Consider the following 14,308-nt stretch of genomic DNA (forward strand, 5'->3'; position numbering starts at 1 on the left):
TAACATTAAAAATAGGGCTTATCTCTCGATTCTGGTACAATTATTAAATTTTGCCTCCGGTATTTTCCCATCTATTTTGATAAACGCGCTTTTGTATTCCCCAAAAAGGCAAAAGTTTCACGTCTTCAAGGCCGGATCGAGAGTTCAGATTCGGGGTGTATGACATTACATGTATGAAGTCTAAATTTATATTTATATGAAGAAAACCGTAACTAGAACTAGTAGTAATAAGTAAAGTTACGAATTTAGACCATTTTTATACTCGAAGTTGACGATTTTTCTATGAAAATAAACAAATCATTTATACTACAGTACCAATTAAAATTGGTCGGTCGGTGGTAGGTCGCTTTATACGTAATCGGTTAAATATTACTTATTAAAATAGACATGAATGAATAGGGAATATTACATTTTTACTTATTAGTCCGCTTTCATTTCATATGTTGTTAACAATAATGTCTTAAAAATGTTTTCGTCACTTCACATTCGCGATTCACCTGTTCCATTATGCGTAGTTATTTAAAAACATAACCAAGGTGTTATATTGCATATCTACTTCAACTGTAAAAAATAGTCTACGTCATCTTTTATTCCTTTGGATTCCATTACCACTGAAAGTCGGGTTTATCACTGAGCCTCCATAACAGTCCCTCTCCCGGTACTATCTGATAGGTACTCCACAAACGGGTAGGCGATGGTCCTCGAGATCTTTTCCGCTAACATCAAAGTCCTCTTCTCTAGTAGTAAAAAAAGAGATAGAAAGATTTAGATCTTTCGTCTTTCATCGAGCCTACATCTGAAATTGCTTCGGTATTGGCCGTGTACTTTATATTGTTATAAGATGTAAGCACCAAATACAAATCAGTTCAGCAAGTTTCGATGCTTAAGCAGAGAACTTATGAGGGACCAAGAAATTTTGGTAACTGTCCTCGAAGTTATGGTAGCATAAGAGCCGGATTGGGCGAAGGACTTCTACGGATGCCCCATTAGGGCCATTTTTCTATTACCTCAAAACAGGGCGATTCTGAGACAGTCGTAACATGTGATGGCCATAAGGGTTTGCCACCCCGGGCGTACCGCACTGTCTCTTGCGTTATTGCAGAATCTGCCCCCCGGCACCTCGAAGCGGCTGCCCTGCCAGGATTTACTGGCATAGGGCAGACAGCAGAAGTAGGAGTGCTGACCCCCGTCTGAACACATAAACAGTTAGAGATGAGAAATCCAGGGGACCGTTCTTCAGAAATGGATGGATGAGTTACAAATCACAGGGCAGGAGTCTGTACAATTACATCTATACGTCCAGTGCTCAACTTGTGGGTAAATAGAAGATGGGAGGCACTCTCTTACCGACTAGTTCAGGTCCTCACTGGCTTGGATGTTTTGTGTATACCTTCACAGGGCTAACAGGAGGGGAGGCAACCCCCATATGTCACGAGTGTGATTTCGTAGACGATACCTCACCTCACCTTGACGACCTTCAACGCAAAAAGGCCTGGAGGACGAGAACGAGATTACGCACCTACTCCACACCTTCGCAACCTTCGCTTCGATCATCGGATTGGGCAACTCGGAAGTTCGGCTAGTAGTAGCGCAGCAGACGCAAAAAAAAACACGGAATAAGATTCAAAACCGGGTATTAAATTCAAGTACACATATACCTCTGCGGCAACGGGGCGGTTTCTACATCCTAACGTTTAGCGGATAAGCTATATTCTCAAAGCCCTACCTGCGCCTCTATACCAAAATATTTTGAAAACATGAAAAACCAATCTTAAATTTATATATTATTATTTAATATTCCAGTTAAGAATGGGTACCATTTTCAACTATTATTAGAAATATTAATTTGGACCTTAAACCTACCATGACGTTTATCCTGTGTTTAATTTCCGGAAAAGTTATGATTGAATTATTCTATAATATCCAGCAGAAATTATTTTATCCATGCCACAAATAAGTGTTTTAAATTTTTATTAATTTAGCAAAAATGTCGTCAGTCGGGATCGTCAAAATAAGACCTTAATTCAAAGCAACAAAGTCGCTTTTACAAGTAACGGAAATTCAGTGAGTTCTTACCTAAATAATAACGTCTGGAGTTAGATAGGTTATGTATCGATTTCAATATGAATGTTGTAAGAGGCTAACAGAGAAACATCTGGTCAGCTCGAATATTTGGTTTAAAAATCTTAAATCTAGAGAATTTGAGGTACAATTGCAAAGTGGGAAACGCTTTAGATGTTGTTACCAAAAGTATTTTTTGAGATTTAGCGCTAAGTATGACTCCCGTATGTCAAAATTGGATTTTGACATGAGTCGTAGTTTGAGCAAGGCTTTGTTTCTCAAGCATCAAAGAATGTCTAAATAAAAAGTTGTGCAATATCTGTTTCCTAAATGTGGCAATGGGACAACTGTGTCGTCATATTTTTAAGTTTCTTTTAAGCAATTTTTTTGCCAGTAATCGAACCGAGTATTGTACCTTAGTTGACCCTAGTTAAGCAAATGAGTTCTATATGAGTTAAAAATACAACTACTGAGCCTAATTTGGAGTTCAGTCGCAAACATTTCTTAATTCGTCGAAACCTTTTTATTTACTTAGTTAATATCATCGAAATTCCCAACCCACCCTAGTAAACGGTCAAGTATAAAAAGGCTATGATCTTATGACAAATACATAATAATTACATATAAAGTAAAATATCATTAATTATTCATATAGGTGCACTTATGTACCAAGGTGCACTTATATACCAACTTAGGTGTCAAGATAATACATTAATACATTTACATTTCCTGCTAGTTCATAAACCATGGGATTAAAAACGAGAGCTGGAGAAGTCGCCGCCGCTATTTTTAATATCCAATTATTGTTTAACTTAATGCCTAATGTCAGGCTGCAATCATTTCACCATTTAAAATAGTTATTCAGAATGCCTTTTTTAAATTATCTATTGCCTAGCAAAAGCAGGATGTGTTATTACGCACGTTTTTCTACAATGTAAAATACACCTTAATACAAGCGGCAAAGACACAATTCGATGTGACCGGAATTATTTTAAGGACCATAATATGGATTGTTTAAACTGCGCAACTCGGCTTCACTAATGTGATGTGTAATGATTCTGGGAATACGTCAGCAAATGATTGTTTTAGGATGTGTTATGGTGAACAAGTTTAGATCTTTACTTAAATAACTGTTAATATACTTATGTAGCTTCCGACAGATTTTTTGCGAGAATGTTTTCCATAAAATATAATTTTGATTTACAGTGCAATTTAATTCTATGCTTTTGTTTTAATTTTAGCCATGATAACGATAACAATTAGAATATAATTTGTTATCGTTATCGTGGTTTGAATTTCTGACTTCTGACAAACAAAACAGTTTGTTTAATACAATAGCGTTACGCACCCGTCGGTAAACTTTGTCGTGTCCCTATTGAGCAAAAAACTCGGCTCGAATCAGGTCAGTGGGTCGACATAAACAGTAAACTTCGTTGTTATAAACAGTCTTCAATAAGGTTCCATATAACCATCTATGTAATTAGGATCGTTCATTCAGTTAATGGATAATTAGCAAAGATATAAAATTGTTTTTATTGGGTCTAATCGGAAGCTGAGAGTAGAATTTTATTGTTTTTAATAGACCTAATCGAAAGAAAGAAGCATAATTAAATGTTCTTCGGTATTATATTTCGTAGTGAGCTACACCGTTATTTAATGATAATTTAAAGGATGTACAATAGAGTTTGTTTTTTTTTTAAATATAATTACTCTAACGCTAATAGTAATGACACTAATAGGCTATATTTGTAAATAAACATCGATTCAATAATCATTCAAATGTGTGCGCTAGCTAGCAAGTCATCGCAACCCGTGCACACTGCATTCGGATCGCGTAATACCTCAGTTCAATGACACCATCGACCTATGAATAACTATAACTAACGCCATCTCTTTTCGCATTGTGTAAACAATATTACTAAATACTCACGTCACGTGAAAGTATCAGCGGCACGATAGCGACATCCGAATAAAATACACATACACTCACTAAAATATTTGTTGACAAACAAAAGTCATACAGATCAACGGCACAATCCAATGGCCCGGGCTGGACTGCCCGGGAACTGGGAATCAGTGCGGTTCACTTCGATATTAGGGACGACAGAGCCGGCTCAAACATTGGTTGTCGCGATAACCAATCACTGAGCTCGCTCGGCTCGCTCGCAACTGGCTCAACTTTGCAGCAGCTAGCGGTGGGGAAGGCGATATACTAATTCGCGTTCGACCTTTTGATATAATATAGATATATGTTCTCAAATTTAAAGTACGTAGTGCGTAGTAGTAAATTAATGGATTACAGCATCGCGACTTGCGCCCTTATTTTCTTAAGTCGAGAGTTGAGCGTTTAGCAAAATAATTAGCCTAGTGGCCACGCCACTAGGCAGACACAAATAGGCTTAACCAATTCGATGATTTCTTAGTCAGCCAGTGCTTTCAGATAATGGAAGCTAGTCAACATTCTGGGTATTTTTTTTATCGTAAATATAATTCGCTAAATATTAACACAAAAATCTTATTACTATTTAGCATATTATTTATGAGATATTTTTGTTTAAACTTGTGTAATATAATTGTCATAGTTTATTGGCAAACATCGCATTTTTATGATATCACATATCTATGCTGACATCCGATGAATTTAATATTATACGAGCCAATGCCATTCATTTTAATCGGGGTTTTGTTGTACTTTTTACACAAATTTGTGAAAAAAACTACAAAAACGATGTTGACTTACGGAAGTCCAAATAAGTACTTGGTCAAGTCTCGACTTTACACTTATTAGTAACATTTACCTAGCACAAAGCTGAAGTACCTAGTAAAAAGTGATAGTGAATCTAATTTGTTTATTGTAGATATATTATGCAGCTCAGTCAACATGAGATCATGCAGGGCGGTAAGAATTTAAAACGTAAGACGAGACGTTGTGCTGTGTTTCATTGTGATTGGCCAATTGTATCTTAAGTCCAGTCCTTTCAAATATCGTTGAAACGCAATATGATACGTCATGTTATTACATCTTTTTGACCAATTGAATTTGACATAGTCGAACGCGTCGTCGAGTTTGTCGTTTAACACACCCCCGAACTAATCCCTAGGCTTGTACAAGTTAAAATTATTTTTGGTAATTACTTCTATGCAACTTAATCCAGGAAAACTGAATTTTCGAACGTTGATTTCATAACGCTTGTATATACATATTAAGTTTCTCATGTAAATAAAACACATTTTTGTAATGAGAAATAAAGTTCTTTAAAAATTATATTTTTAACAGCGAAAATAATACTTACTCACTTCCTCAGTAGCTCTGTGATGAGTTTTAAAGCGTTTAAAAAACAAACGCCTGCGCCTTTTTCTATATTCTTATAATCTGTGAGCGCGTCCTAGTGTGTGGTGGTGTCCTATGAAGGATGCCTAAAGCTTGTTCATAAATTTTACCCAGGTATTATTTATAAAATCAATCGAATTAGAAGAAAACGTGTTGTTTGTTCTTCCTCAGAAAGATTCTTTAGTTTGTTCACGTTGTAGTACATTTGTATAAAGAAATGTGTGTTTAGCGTTGTTACTTGCCCAGTAAATAAGTTAGTTAAGTAAGTTATTCTATAGAATTTATACGCGAAAGTTCTATGATGAAAAATCTGGAGAAGTTTCACGCCAACGTAACCCTATGCCTAATAGTGGAAATCGTATAATAATAATAATAAGTATTACTAACGTATGGCTAAAATTTATTAGGTACATCGGGTTAATCTTCGTCTCTGAAACTGAAATGCAGCTAAAAAGGAAAATTAATCCTTTCGAAAAATAAATAGCAATTAGGCACGAATTATTTTTTGAATACAAGATTTATCTTTGTTCGAATTTTGAAAGTTTTCGAACTATTGGTGTGCCGCACACTTCGTTTATTTAAATAGGGATAAATTGCGCCGCTGCTCGCGAAGGCGGACCGTTGAAGTATCAGTAGGCACTTCTCTAGATTCTCCGTCATAAAGGTTTTAGGTAACGCTCAGTTGTATATATGTCACAGCCTACTAGTTTAATTAGCCGTGCAATTAACAGCCTAGCCTTTTGACTCCTGAAAGATATTCAGCCGTAGAATTAAAACATTTGACATAAAATATTTTTCTTTTAAAATTAAATTCACATTATGATTTTCACTAAACTCTTCCATTGTACCTGTTGTTTTTCATGAAACATTGGCTAACACCATCAAAGCTGTGGTTAGCCGACGCCATATTGATAGTTTGAAGAGTTTCGTTACGAAGTTGAGAGTGGCAGCGGAATTAATTTTAAACTAACAGTCAACAGGCTAGGCAAGTAATGAAACGTGATCCAAGTCATGTGCCTAACTTTTTGATCAATTGGCTGAACATCTTTCAGGCTAGTTAAACGGCTGATTAAGCTAGTTGGCTGCGACATATATATGCTAATTATATCTACTGTACTGAAGCCTTTCGTATAAGTCACTCCTGACAGCTAGAACGTTCTATCACCATACAATTTGTACATTTTAGGTTTCACTACATGGTTGTATTCTTACAATGAACGCTGCTCATGTATTCAATACAAAAATTTAACCTTATTTCTGTTACAATAGCAATTAATGTCTTACGTACGTAGTAGTTCATACAACAGAAATAAAACAAATTTTCTTCTTTTATTTATTACATAAAAGGAGGCACATCTGAAACTTCTTCATCCGGACAAGGACATTTCATCTTTTTCCGTTCAGCCACCGTAGCCGCTTCACCTGCCGCGTTATTCATTTCCCACCAGATGGCACCTCCTAACACATTTCTAAAGTACGGTGGAACGCTGCCTTCGCGAAGAAGGTACCTATACAAACATTACCTTAAGTAAACTGTCTTAAAATTGACTCGGGATACAAACGACAGCAACTGGAACCTAAAAACAACATCAAGGTTTATTGAAAAGGGGCTCTCTTCTAATAAGTCTGATCAAGCGTTGGTTTTACTAAGTACGACACTAAATCCTACGGCACAAAGCGCGGGCAGAGAGAAAAGAGATTGACATTAAAAACCTAGAATATTTAATATTGTTTTTTTTAATCGTAAGGTTAACGCTTCATACTCTACTATATAATTTATCCTTCTTAATATCGGGCTTGCCTAACTGGTTGCCAAATTTTAGATTCTGAGAAATTTTTTAATTTAACTATGACGCATACTAACTGATAAAACTGTTCCTCTTTAAACTCTTCACCTCGGCGACGCCAGTATCGTTTAAGATTTGAGCTCAACTCTTCAGCCGCTGCCACTTCTTGTACTAAACTAGAGACTTCTTCTGTTGATTTAAACTCTCCAGTCGTCTCTCCTAAAACATATCTTTGGTTTACTACATAAAACATTTATGTACCTATATGAACATGACTGGTGGTGGAAGTTGTTAAAAAAGTTCTATTCAGAAATAGGAGTTAGGCGAGTTTCATTCTTGAGACACGGGATAGTGCAAGAGTTTGGCTCGAGTACTCCACTCTCAATAGCGACCCCAAGCATAAATTGAAGTTGAACGCGGATTCCAAGATTGGTAGGGTCAAGGAAGTACGGAGAAGTGATGTAGAAATGAATGTATGTGTGAACTGAACTATGACTCTTGATTGTTAAAATCAAATACATTTTTTACGAACGGGAGACAGACTTTGCGTTGTAGAAACAAGATACTTATTTTTCCCTTTTCAAATGATAATACTGGGTTTGTTTGTACTAATATAAATTTATACCTACCGTCATCGATTTCCCCATCTATAGACATTTCGTCTTGCGACGGTGGCTCCTTTGTAGTAATTGTCATTTTCACACGACTTTGGACGTCTTCTGCCAATTTTGTCTTCAGCTCTTCATACGTCCTATAACCAAAGAAATTTGAAATGAAGTTTTTAAATTATACTACAATTGAACAAATGAAGCCGCGGTGGTTACCAGAATCTGTGACCATAACACTGTCTCTCTAAAGGTATCTGAAGAGTTTTCTAATAAAAGTATTTGATCTATGACTACGGCTCCTGACGAAACAATAGTAGTTACGGGTTGGAAGACACAAATCCTATTAACGAGGGATTTCAATAATTAAGACGCTGAAATGAAACTAGACTATAGGGGTAAGGTTAAAAAGTAAAATCCAGTTGACCCGTTTACAAATTATCGTGAAACCTCGTCACAGAACTTTACTTAGAAATCTCTGAGTTAGTTACCTATGAGCGATGGCTTGAATAATACTATCGGTTCGACGTTCATCTTCAGGTCGTAAGTCAATAATTGGTATGTTCAAAATTGTCCCACTGTCACTCTCAATAATATGACGATATCTTAGAATAGCGTACAAAAGTTCCTTGCCACCCTTCAGTTCTTCTCTTTCGTTCTCATTCCATTGTTGCTCCACGACTCTACAAGTTGAACTCAAAAATTTAATTTACGCCGCACTGAGATATCTAGATCTCAGTGCGGCGTAAATTAAATTTCATACAACAAGACCAAGAAGTTAATAAAAAAAGTAATATTTTGTTTTTACTGAATAAGGCCCGGTAAGATCAAGAGAGAAATAATTGTTTACTTCAAAGTCTATGATGATGTTTCTAATAAATCTGTAATGAGTAAATCTGAAATTACTAAACCCTTAACAATGTACAATAAGGTATAGATACGCCATGTTAGGGTTTAATTGTCCAGGTTCATGCTCTAGTAGGTAATAATGACGAATTGGTATTAACTATATTCAATGAGTATTAAACACCTGTACATATAGGCTATAAGTCTAGCAGACCGAGGTTATCTTTAGAATAGTGCGTGTGCGTATTGCGGTCCGGAAAAACTTCGGTTCGAACTTTCGGTTTGAAACAAAAAGGGGGTTCGAAAGAAACTCACCTGAATAAATAGGCACAAGGCAACCTATCCGGTAGAACATTATCTGGTTTCCGTGGTTTTGGTTTAAATCTTTCATATGGACGCATCCAATGATAAAACCCTTTACCACTATCTTTCTTAAGATCCTTATAAGTTAAATACTTGGGTTTGTCTGCCATTTTAGATTCCATTAACCATTTCTGGGAGAACAAAAATTACGTATGAAATTGAAGAATTTATACAAATATTATCTAAAAAAAAAATATCTGCACAAAATTCAATATAGCAGCTTCGGCAAATACTAAATAAATATTTTTGTAGTGTAAATCGATTTTTTAACTATAATATTTAAAATTGGGAATGAAATATAATACGTTCCCCAAAAAGTCACTAATTAGCAATAATTCATTTCCAAATACAGATTATTGGACATAATACCTCCGATTCATTTCTATGTACTGGAGTTAATATGGATACAATGCTTCGGTGATCGCCAAATGTGTTGTAACGATTAATTGAACACCATGGTTGCCATCGACAATCCTTTTTGTAATCCTCCACAACGCTGCGATGTAGTAATTCAGAACAGGTCAAATCACTAAAAATTAAAAACAATAAGAGCAAAAGTAGAATTTCGAGTCCTTGTACGTACAGGACTTACCGCTTCAAAATAAAGTATCTCATATTTTTCGCTTGGTACATCTCCCTACATTTTCCGTGTTTTGATATTGTGCTTGTGGATTTATTGAGTGATGGTTTTTTACCAACTTGAACAAATTCCCCGTTTTGACAGGATTCGTCAACGACAAGATATTCTTCAGATACCGCTTCGCAGCTCACTGATAGGCTTCCTTCGTCGTTAACAACAATTTTTTTTCCAAATGAATCTTCCATTTTTAACCAGTTTCGTTGTACTTGAGTGACACTGGACATTTCCTCAGGCTTGATTTTAGCCGTGCATTTAGTTTTGGACTGACAGCCTGAGCAGGCCTCGTAAGTTATATCAAGGTTTTCCCCATTAAAACACGCGGTGGTGACTTTATCCAAAAAAATATTAAAATTGTTTTTGTTATTTATTGTAACGCTTGTTTCGTTGGGAGAGTCTATTGTAATATTTCCACTTGATTTATTTATGGTAACTGTAGTGAAATTGGGATGCTCTATTGTATATAAAATTTGTACGGATATAAATCCATCTGTACGGGCCGTTTTGCTAGACTCTTCTTCAACTTTTTTTGAAGTTTCACTGGCGTAGCTACTACTATAATCAGCTTCTTCCAAATCAACACTTTTTTGCGACTCGGACCCTTTTGACTTCAAAGTATCAATATCTCCTGTATCAGAATCAATCAAAGAGAAATACAGTAATTCTTCTTCATTCCACTCTGGGTATATCTCTTCATCTTCAATAAAATATTGGGATATTATACGAGTACCATTAGAGAAAGTAACACTTTGTAAGCCTTCTTTATTCAAAAGAATGTGAGTACCATCCATTCTTCTTGAAAATACTTCACCCAGACAATAATCTGTTGCGGTTCTAACAAGTAATTTTTCCATAAAGAATGAATTATCATAAATCCACTTCTCTTTTAAGCCGCTTGTATCAATAGTTATAAATTCTTCAATTACTAATTCATATTCAGGTGGCTTACTTTCCGATAAATCTTCATCTATAATTACATTTTTAGACGACTTTGAAGATGCTTTACTTAGTTTTTCCTTACCTTTAACCTTGCCTTTTTTATTTTTCTCAGAGCTAGTTTCACTGAGGGTCTCATCTAAATCATTGCAGATGCGACGTTTTTGACAGTTTGTAATGAGTATATATGATCCATCTGGACGCAATATTTCAATGTCACCCTCTATTTTAAATACAACTACTTCGCCATTTAAACTTATACACCTCATTTCTTCATTTAAGTTTGTTGTTGTGGCTATATTAGATTGTTTTATATGAGATATTTGGTGAGAGTTATGTTCATGAATAGTTTCCGTGACAAGGCCATTAGGCCATGTGACAAGTAACGAGTAGAAAGAAATAGTTTCAAATAATTGAGGAATAGTATTGCTAAGTTTAGATGATAAATTTGGCGACTTGACAGTGCTTTCTTTCGGTTTAGCATTTTCCAAAGAAACATTTGCCAATGTAGGTAACGGTACGTCATAAGTTTGTTTTTTAACATAAATAATTACATTGCTTTTACTAACAATTCTAAAAGATTCGCAAGTATCAAGTGTTTCAGGTTTTAGAGAATCTCCCAGAGTTTTATGCATCCAAAATGTATTATCACGATTACCCGGAATTATGTTTAGGCTTATATATTCTAGGTTATTCGGTATCATTAATGAATATGCACTTGTAACTCGAGTTCCGTCTTGGGAAAAAAATATTGAATCTTTTCCAAACACTTCAACTCTTCTATCACCCAAGTCATAACCAGAAAATGGTTTTTTAGGACTTTCCACAAACATGGCAGATTCAGTAGTTTGAAAGCTTTTTAGAGGTTTTGGAGTTGAAGTTGTTGGTGACTTAGCTTTTTTACTACTTTTAGATTCCATTTCCGACTCTGAAAGGGATTTTGTAGACTTTTTAAATTCAGATACCGGAATTTCAGAATCTTCTGGCTCCGCATTTTCAGCTTCAATTAATTCTTTGTGTTTTAAAGATCCCTCTATAAGAAGCTCCATTTGAATATCTGAATTTTCAACACAAGATTTCGCAGTTACTTCACCAATTAATACTTTGCATTCTGACTCTGACTTTAAAGCCATTTCTTCATCGTAGATTTTTTCTTCCTTTTGTATCCAATCATATTGTTCCTCAAGAACGAAGTCAAAGAAGTCTTGTAAACATAATGGAGTCGGCAAATGACAACGCCACTCTTCACGAGATATACCATCTGAATCATGGCTATTAAAAAACATCATAATAAGACAGTCCGTTACTTCACAATACTTGTAGTCTAAGCAGTTAAATTTATAAAAGGCTTCGGTCATTGTTTGAAAAGCACAAGACCCACTAAAATCTTCAAAATATTCAAAATCATCAATAATATGAGCAACAGGTGTACGATTAGCTATTTCAGCTGCCGAGACCAGCTCACTTATATCAGGACATTCAAAAAGAAATTTCATTCGATATGTTTCTTCATCACTCTCCAGAGATCTCACGTTGTCTTCATTACTCTTAAGCATTGAAGGAAACGACGGCGAATTCGAACTCCATTCACGGCACACAGAATTGCATCTTGGAAGTGGTTCGGCAAGAATACTACGTTTCAGATATGTCTTTTTAAATTCTGTTAGTGTACTTATTGGTAAATGGCACTTTTTTAAAGAGCTTCTATTGTTGTATAATTTACGGCAAGCTAAAATATGCAAAAGTCTATTCAATTCTGTAGTTTCTACATCGGTTCTGTCAAAACACGATAGAAGAATATTAATATGAAATTGAATTTTTGCTTCCAACTCGCCTCTAGGGTAATCGTAACTACACCATAAATTATTTGTAGGCATCCCAAATAACATACATTTTACCAAACTATCCAGATTTAAATTTCCTAGATGAAAAGTATTATATTTAACTATATCTCCAAAATTTATAATTAAAGGATTTTTATGGTTTTCGTATTCTTCACCGTAACTAATACGATACGATTTAGTCTTTGCATCAGTGCTGCACAACGCATTAAACACGCCTTTCACTAAATGTTCAGCTTTATCTGCCTTGTCGTCATTTTTTGAATTTTGACGAGGTTGATTTATGGTTACAGCTGTAGATAGTGAAGTTTGACTTGTAGTTTCGCCATAATAGTCACTTTTAGAAACCGTTTGTAAAATGCTATCTAAAATAGAATAAATAGTCATACACTCTAAAGGAATATCTTCAATGAGCCGGCAATAAAAATTAGTAAACTTTCCGTCACTTTCATCTTCTGGTACATTGACAATATCTACATTTTCTAAATAATGAACATGTTGCCTAGTCAAATCTTGAACATCGTACATGAGATAACATAGTTCATCGTAAATTTTTTCAGACTCACCCGATAAGTTTTCATTCTGCCAGTAAGGAGGAGAATATACTAAAAAAGCAGTACCTTTAAAATAATCGGCTGATTGTTTTTGTATTCTTAATTGCTGCAAATCTTCCCAAAACTTTAAAGACTGTTCCATTATAAGATCCGTTTGACTTTGGCCACGTTTCGTTGCCCGAAATAACGTCGACGGTATTCTAACCTCAGCCGGGTTAATTCTAATTTGTACTACGGCTGTCAAAGGTATTCCTATTTTTATAAGACTTTCAGCAAGGTATGGCTCTACAAATCCTGTGACAGCAACATAAATGTTAGGACCATCTGTAGGGAAGTCATCTACGTACACTTTGTCTCTCCACTCTTCACCTCTTACTCGAAGTTGCGTGTTGTACTTTTTATCTTCGTCTGTTTCTGGAACCTCTGGAATTTCCTGGTCTCCCTTTTTACCTTTACCTTTCGGAATTTCCGGGGGCGGTTCAACTGGTTCTGGTTGTTTAACAATAACAGTTCCTCGAACTTCTGACCTGTTAATCATAGTGTTAGACTCACGTCGAATACCTTCTCTGACTTCAAGCTTCTGGCGTTTAATAAAAAGGTATTCATCTTTCATTTTTAATATCAATTTTTTTATTATTAAAGCTAAAATATCTGCCGGAATATCACGCTTTTCTTTTAAATAAGACTGGCCTTCTTCGAATACTCTAAGATTCTCATCCTTAACTTTTTTTTCCCCACCTAATTGATTAACCATAAATATCGTTTCAGTTTTGCAGATATTTTTTATAACAAATCGTCTTTCCTCTGCTGCATATACCTCAAATTTATTTAAGTATAGTCTGTCTTGGTCACTTCCAGCTGCCTCAAATAAAATTACTTTAACTTTCCATGTATCATCATCTAATGCGGCTTCTTCAATGCAGGTGCGCCAGAGAAATTCATCCTCTGTATCTTTACCAGGTTTTTTGGGCCCCATATTATAATATATGTAGTTGTTTAATTAAAAACAATCTATTTGCTTTACAACATAAACTATCAATAAATAAATTGAAATGGTGCACAATCTAAGTTCACAATAGCAAACAGTGACATTATCTGTCAATAAAGCTTAAAATTTACTTTTTTATAAGGTAAGAAAACCTTAAAGATTTATAAATTAATAAAATATACAATTTCGTGTCATTTTGTTTCTCATAGAACACCTCCGTAACAACTAGACCCGTTTCTATGAGATTATGAATATCTGGAATATATGAGATTAGGTCAATAAGTAGATATTATAAAGTGTGGTGCAGCAAGTCAATTAAGTTATACCATTCATAGAATAGTAGCAAACTTCACAATGCT

At 35.2% G+C, this 14,308-nt stretch overlaps 2 protein-coding genes across 2 annotated transcripts; both read right to left on the reverse strand.

Annotated features, from left to right (window-relative positions):
• Window positions 1–6,728: 6,728 nt before the first annotated feature.
• On the reverse strand, window positions 6,729–9,570 carry LOC123718784. The gene is made up of 6 exons (XM_045675571.1): window positions 9,363–9,570; window positions 8,946–9,124; window positions 8,276–8,467; window positions 7,809–7,930; window positions 7,257–7,398; window positions 6,729–6,900 (listed from the first exon to the last, which is right to left on the reverse strand). Exons 2-6 carry the CDS (start codon window positions 9,113–9,115, stop codon window positions 6,729–6,731), a joined length of 798 nt encoding a protein of 265 aa, XP_045531527.1. The 5' UTR covers window positions 9,116–9,124; window positions 9,363–9,570.
• A 2-nt stretch (window positions 9,571–9,572) lies between these two features.
• LOC123718965 lies at window positions 9,573–14,046 on the reverse strand. Its single transcript, XM_045675989.1, has one exon. It carries the CDS (start codon window positions 13,935–13,937, stop codon window positions 9,582–9,584), a length of 4,356 nt encoding a protein of 1,451 aa, XP_045531945.1. The 5' UTR covers window positions 13,938–14,046; the 3' UTR covers window positions 9,573–9,581.
• Between the last annotated feature and the right edge of the window lie 262 nt (window positions 14,047–14,308).

Source organism: Pieris brassicae, chromosome Z, assembly GCF_905147105.1.
Source record: "Pieris brassicae chromosome Z, ilPieBrab1.1, whole genome shotgun sequence".
NCBI classification, from domain to species: Eukaryota; Metazoa; Arthropoda; class Insecta; order Lepidoptera; family Pieridae; genus Pieris; species Pieris brassicae.

Bases quoted from the DNA above. Each gene is read 5' to 3' on its own strand.
- LOC123718965 (XM_045675989.1), bottom strand. From the start codon at position 13,937: ATGGGGCCCAAAAAACCTGGTAAAGATACAGAGGATGAATTTCTCTGG.
- LOC123718784 (XM_045675571.1), bottom strand. From the start codon at position 9,115: ATGGAATCTAAAATGGCAGACAAACCCAAGTATTTAACTTATAAGGAT. The intron at 8,468-8,945 runs GTGAGTTTCTTT...TTCAACTTGTAG, and splicing joins CCTTGTGCCTATTTATTCAG to AGTCGTGGAGCAACAATGGA. The intron at 7,399-7,808 runs GTAGGTATAAAT...GATATGTTTTAG, and splicing joins AGATGGGGAAATCGATGACG to GAGAGACGACTGGAGAGTTT.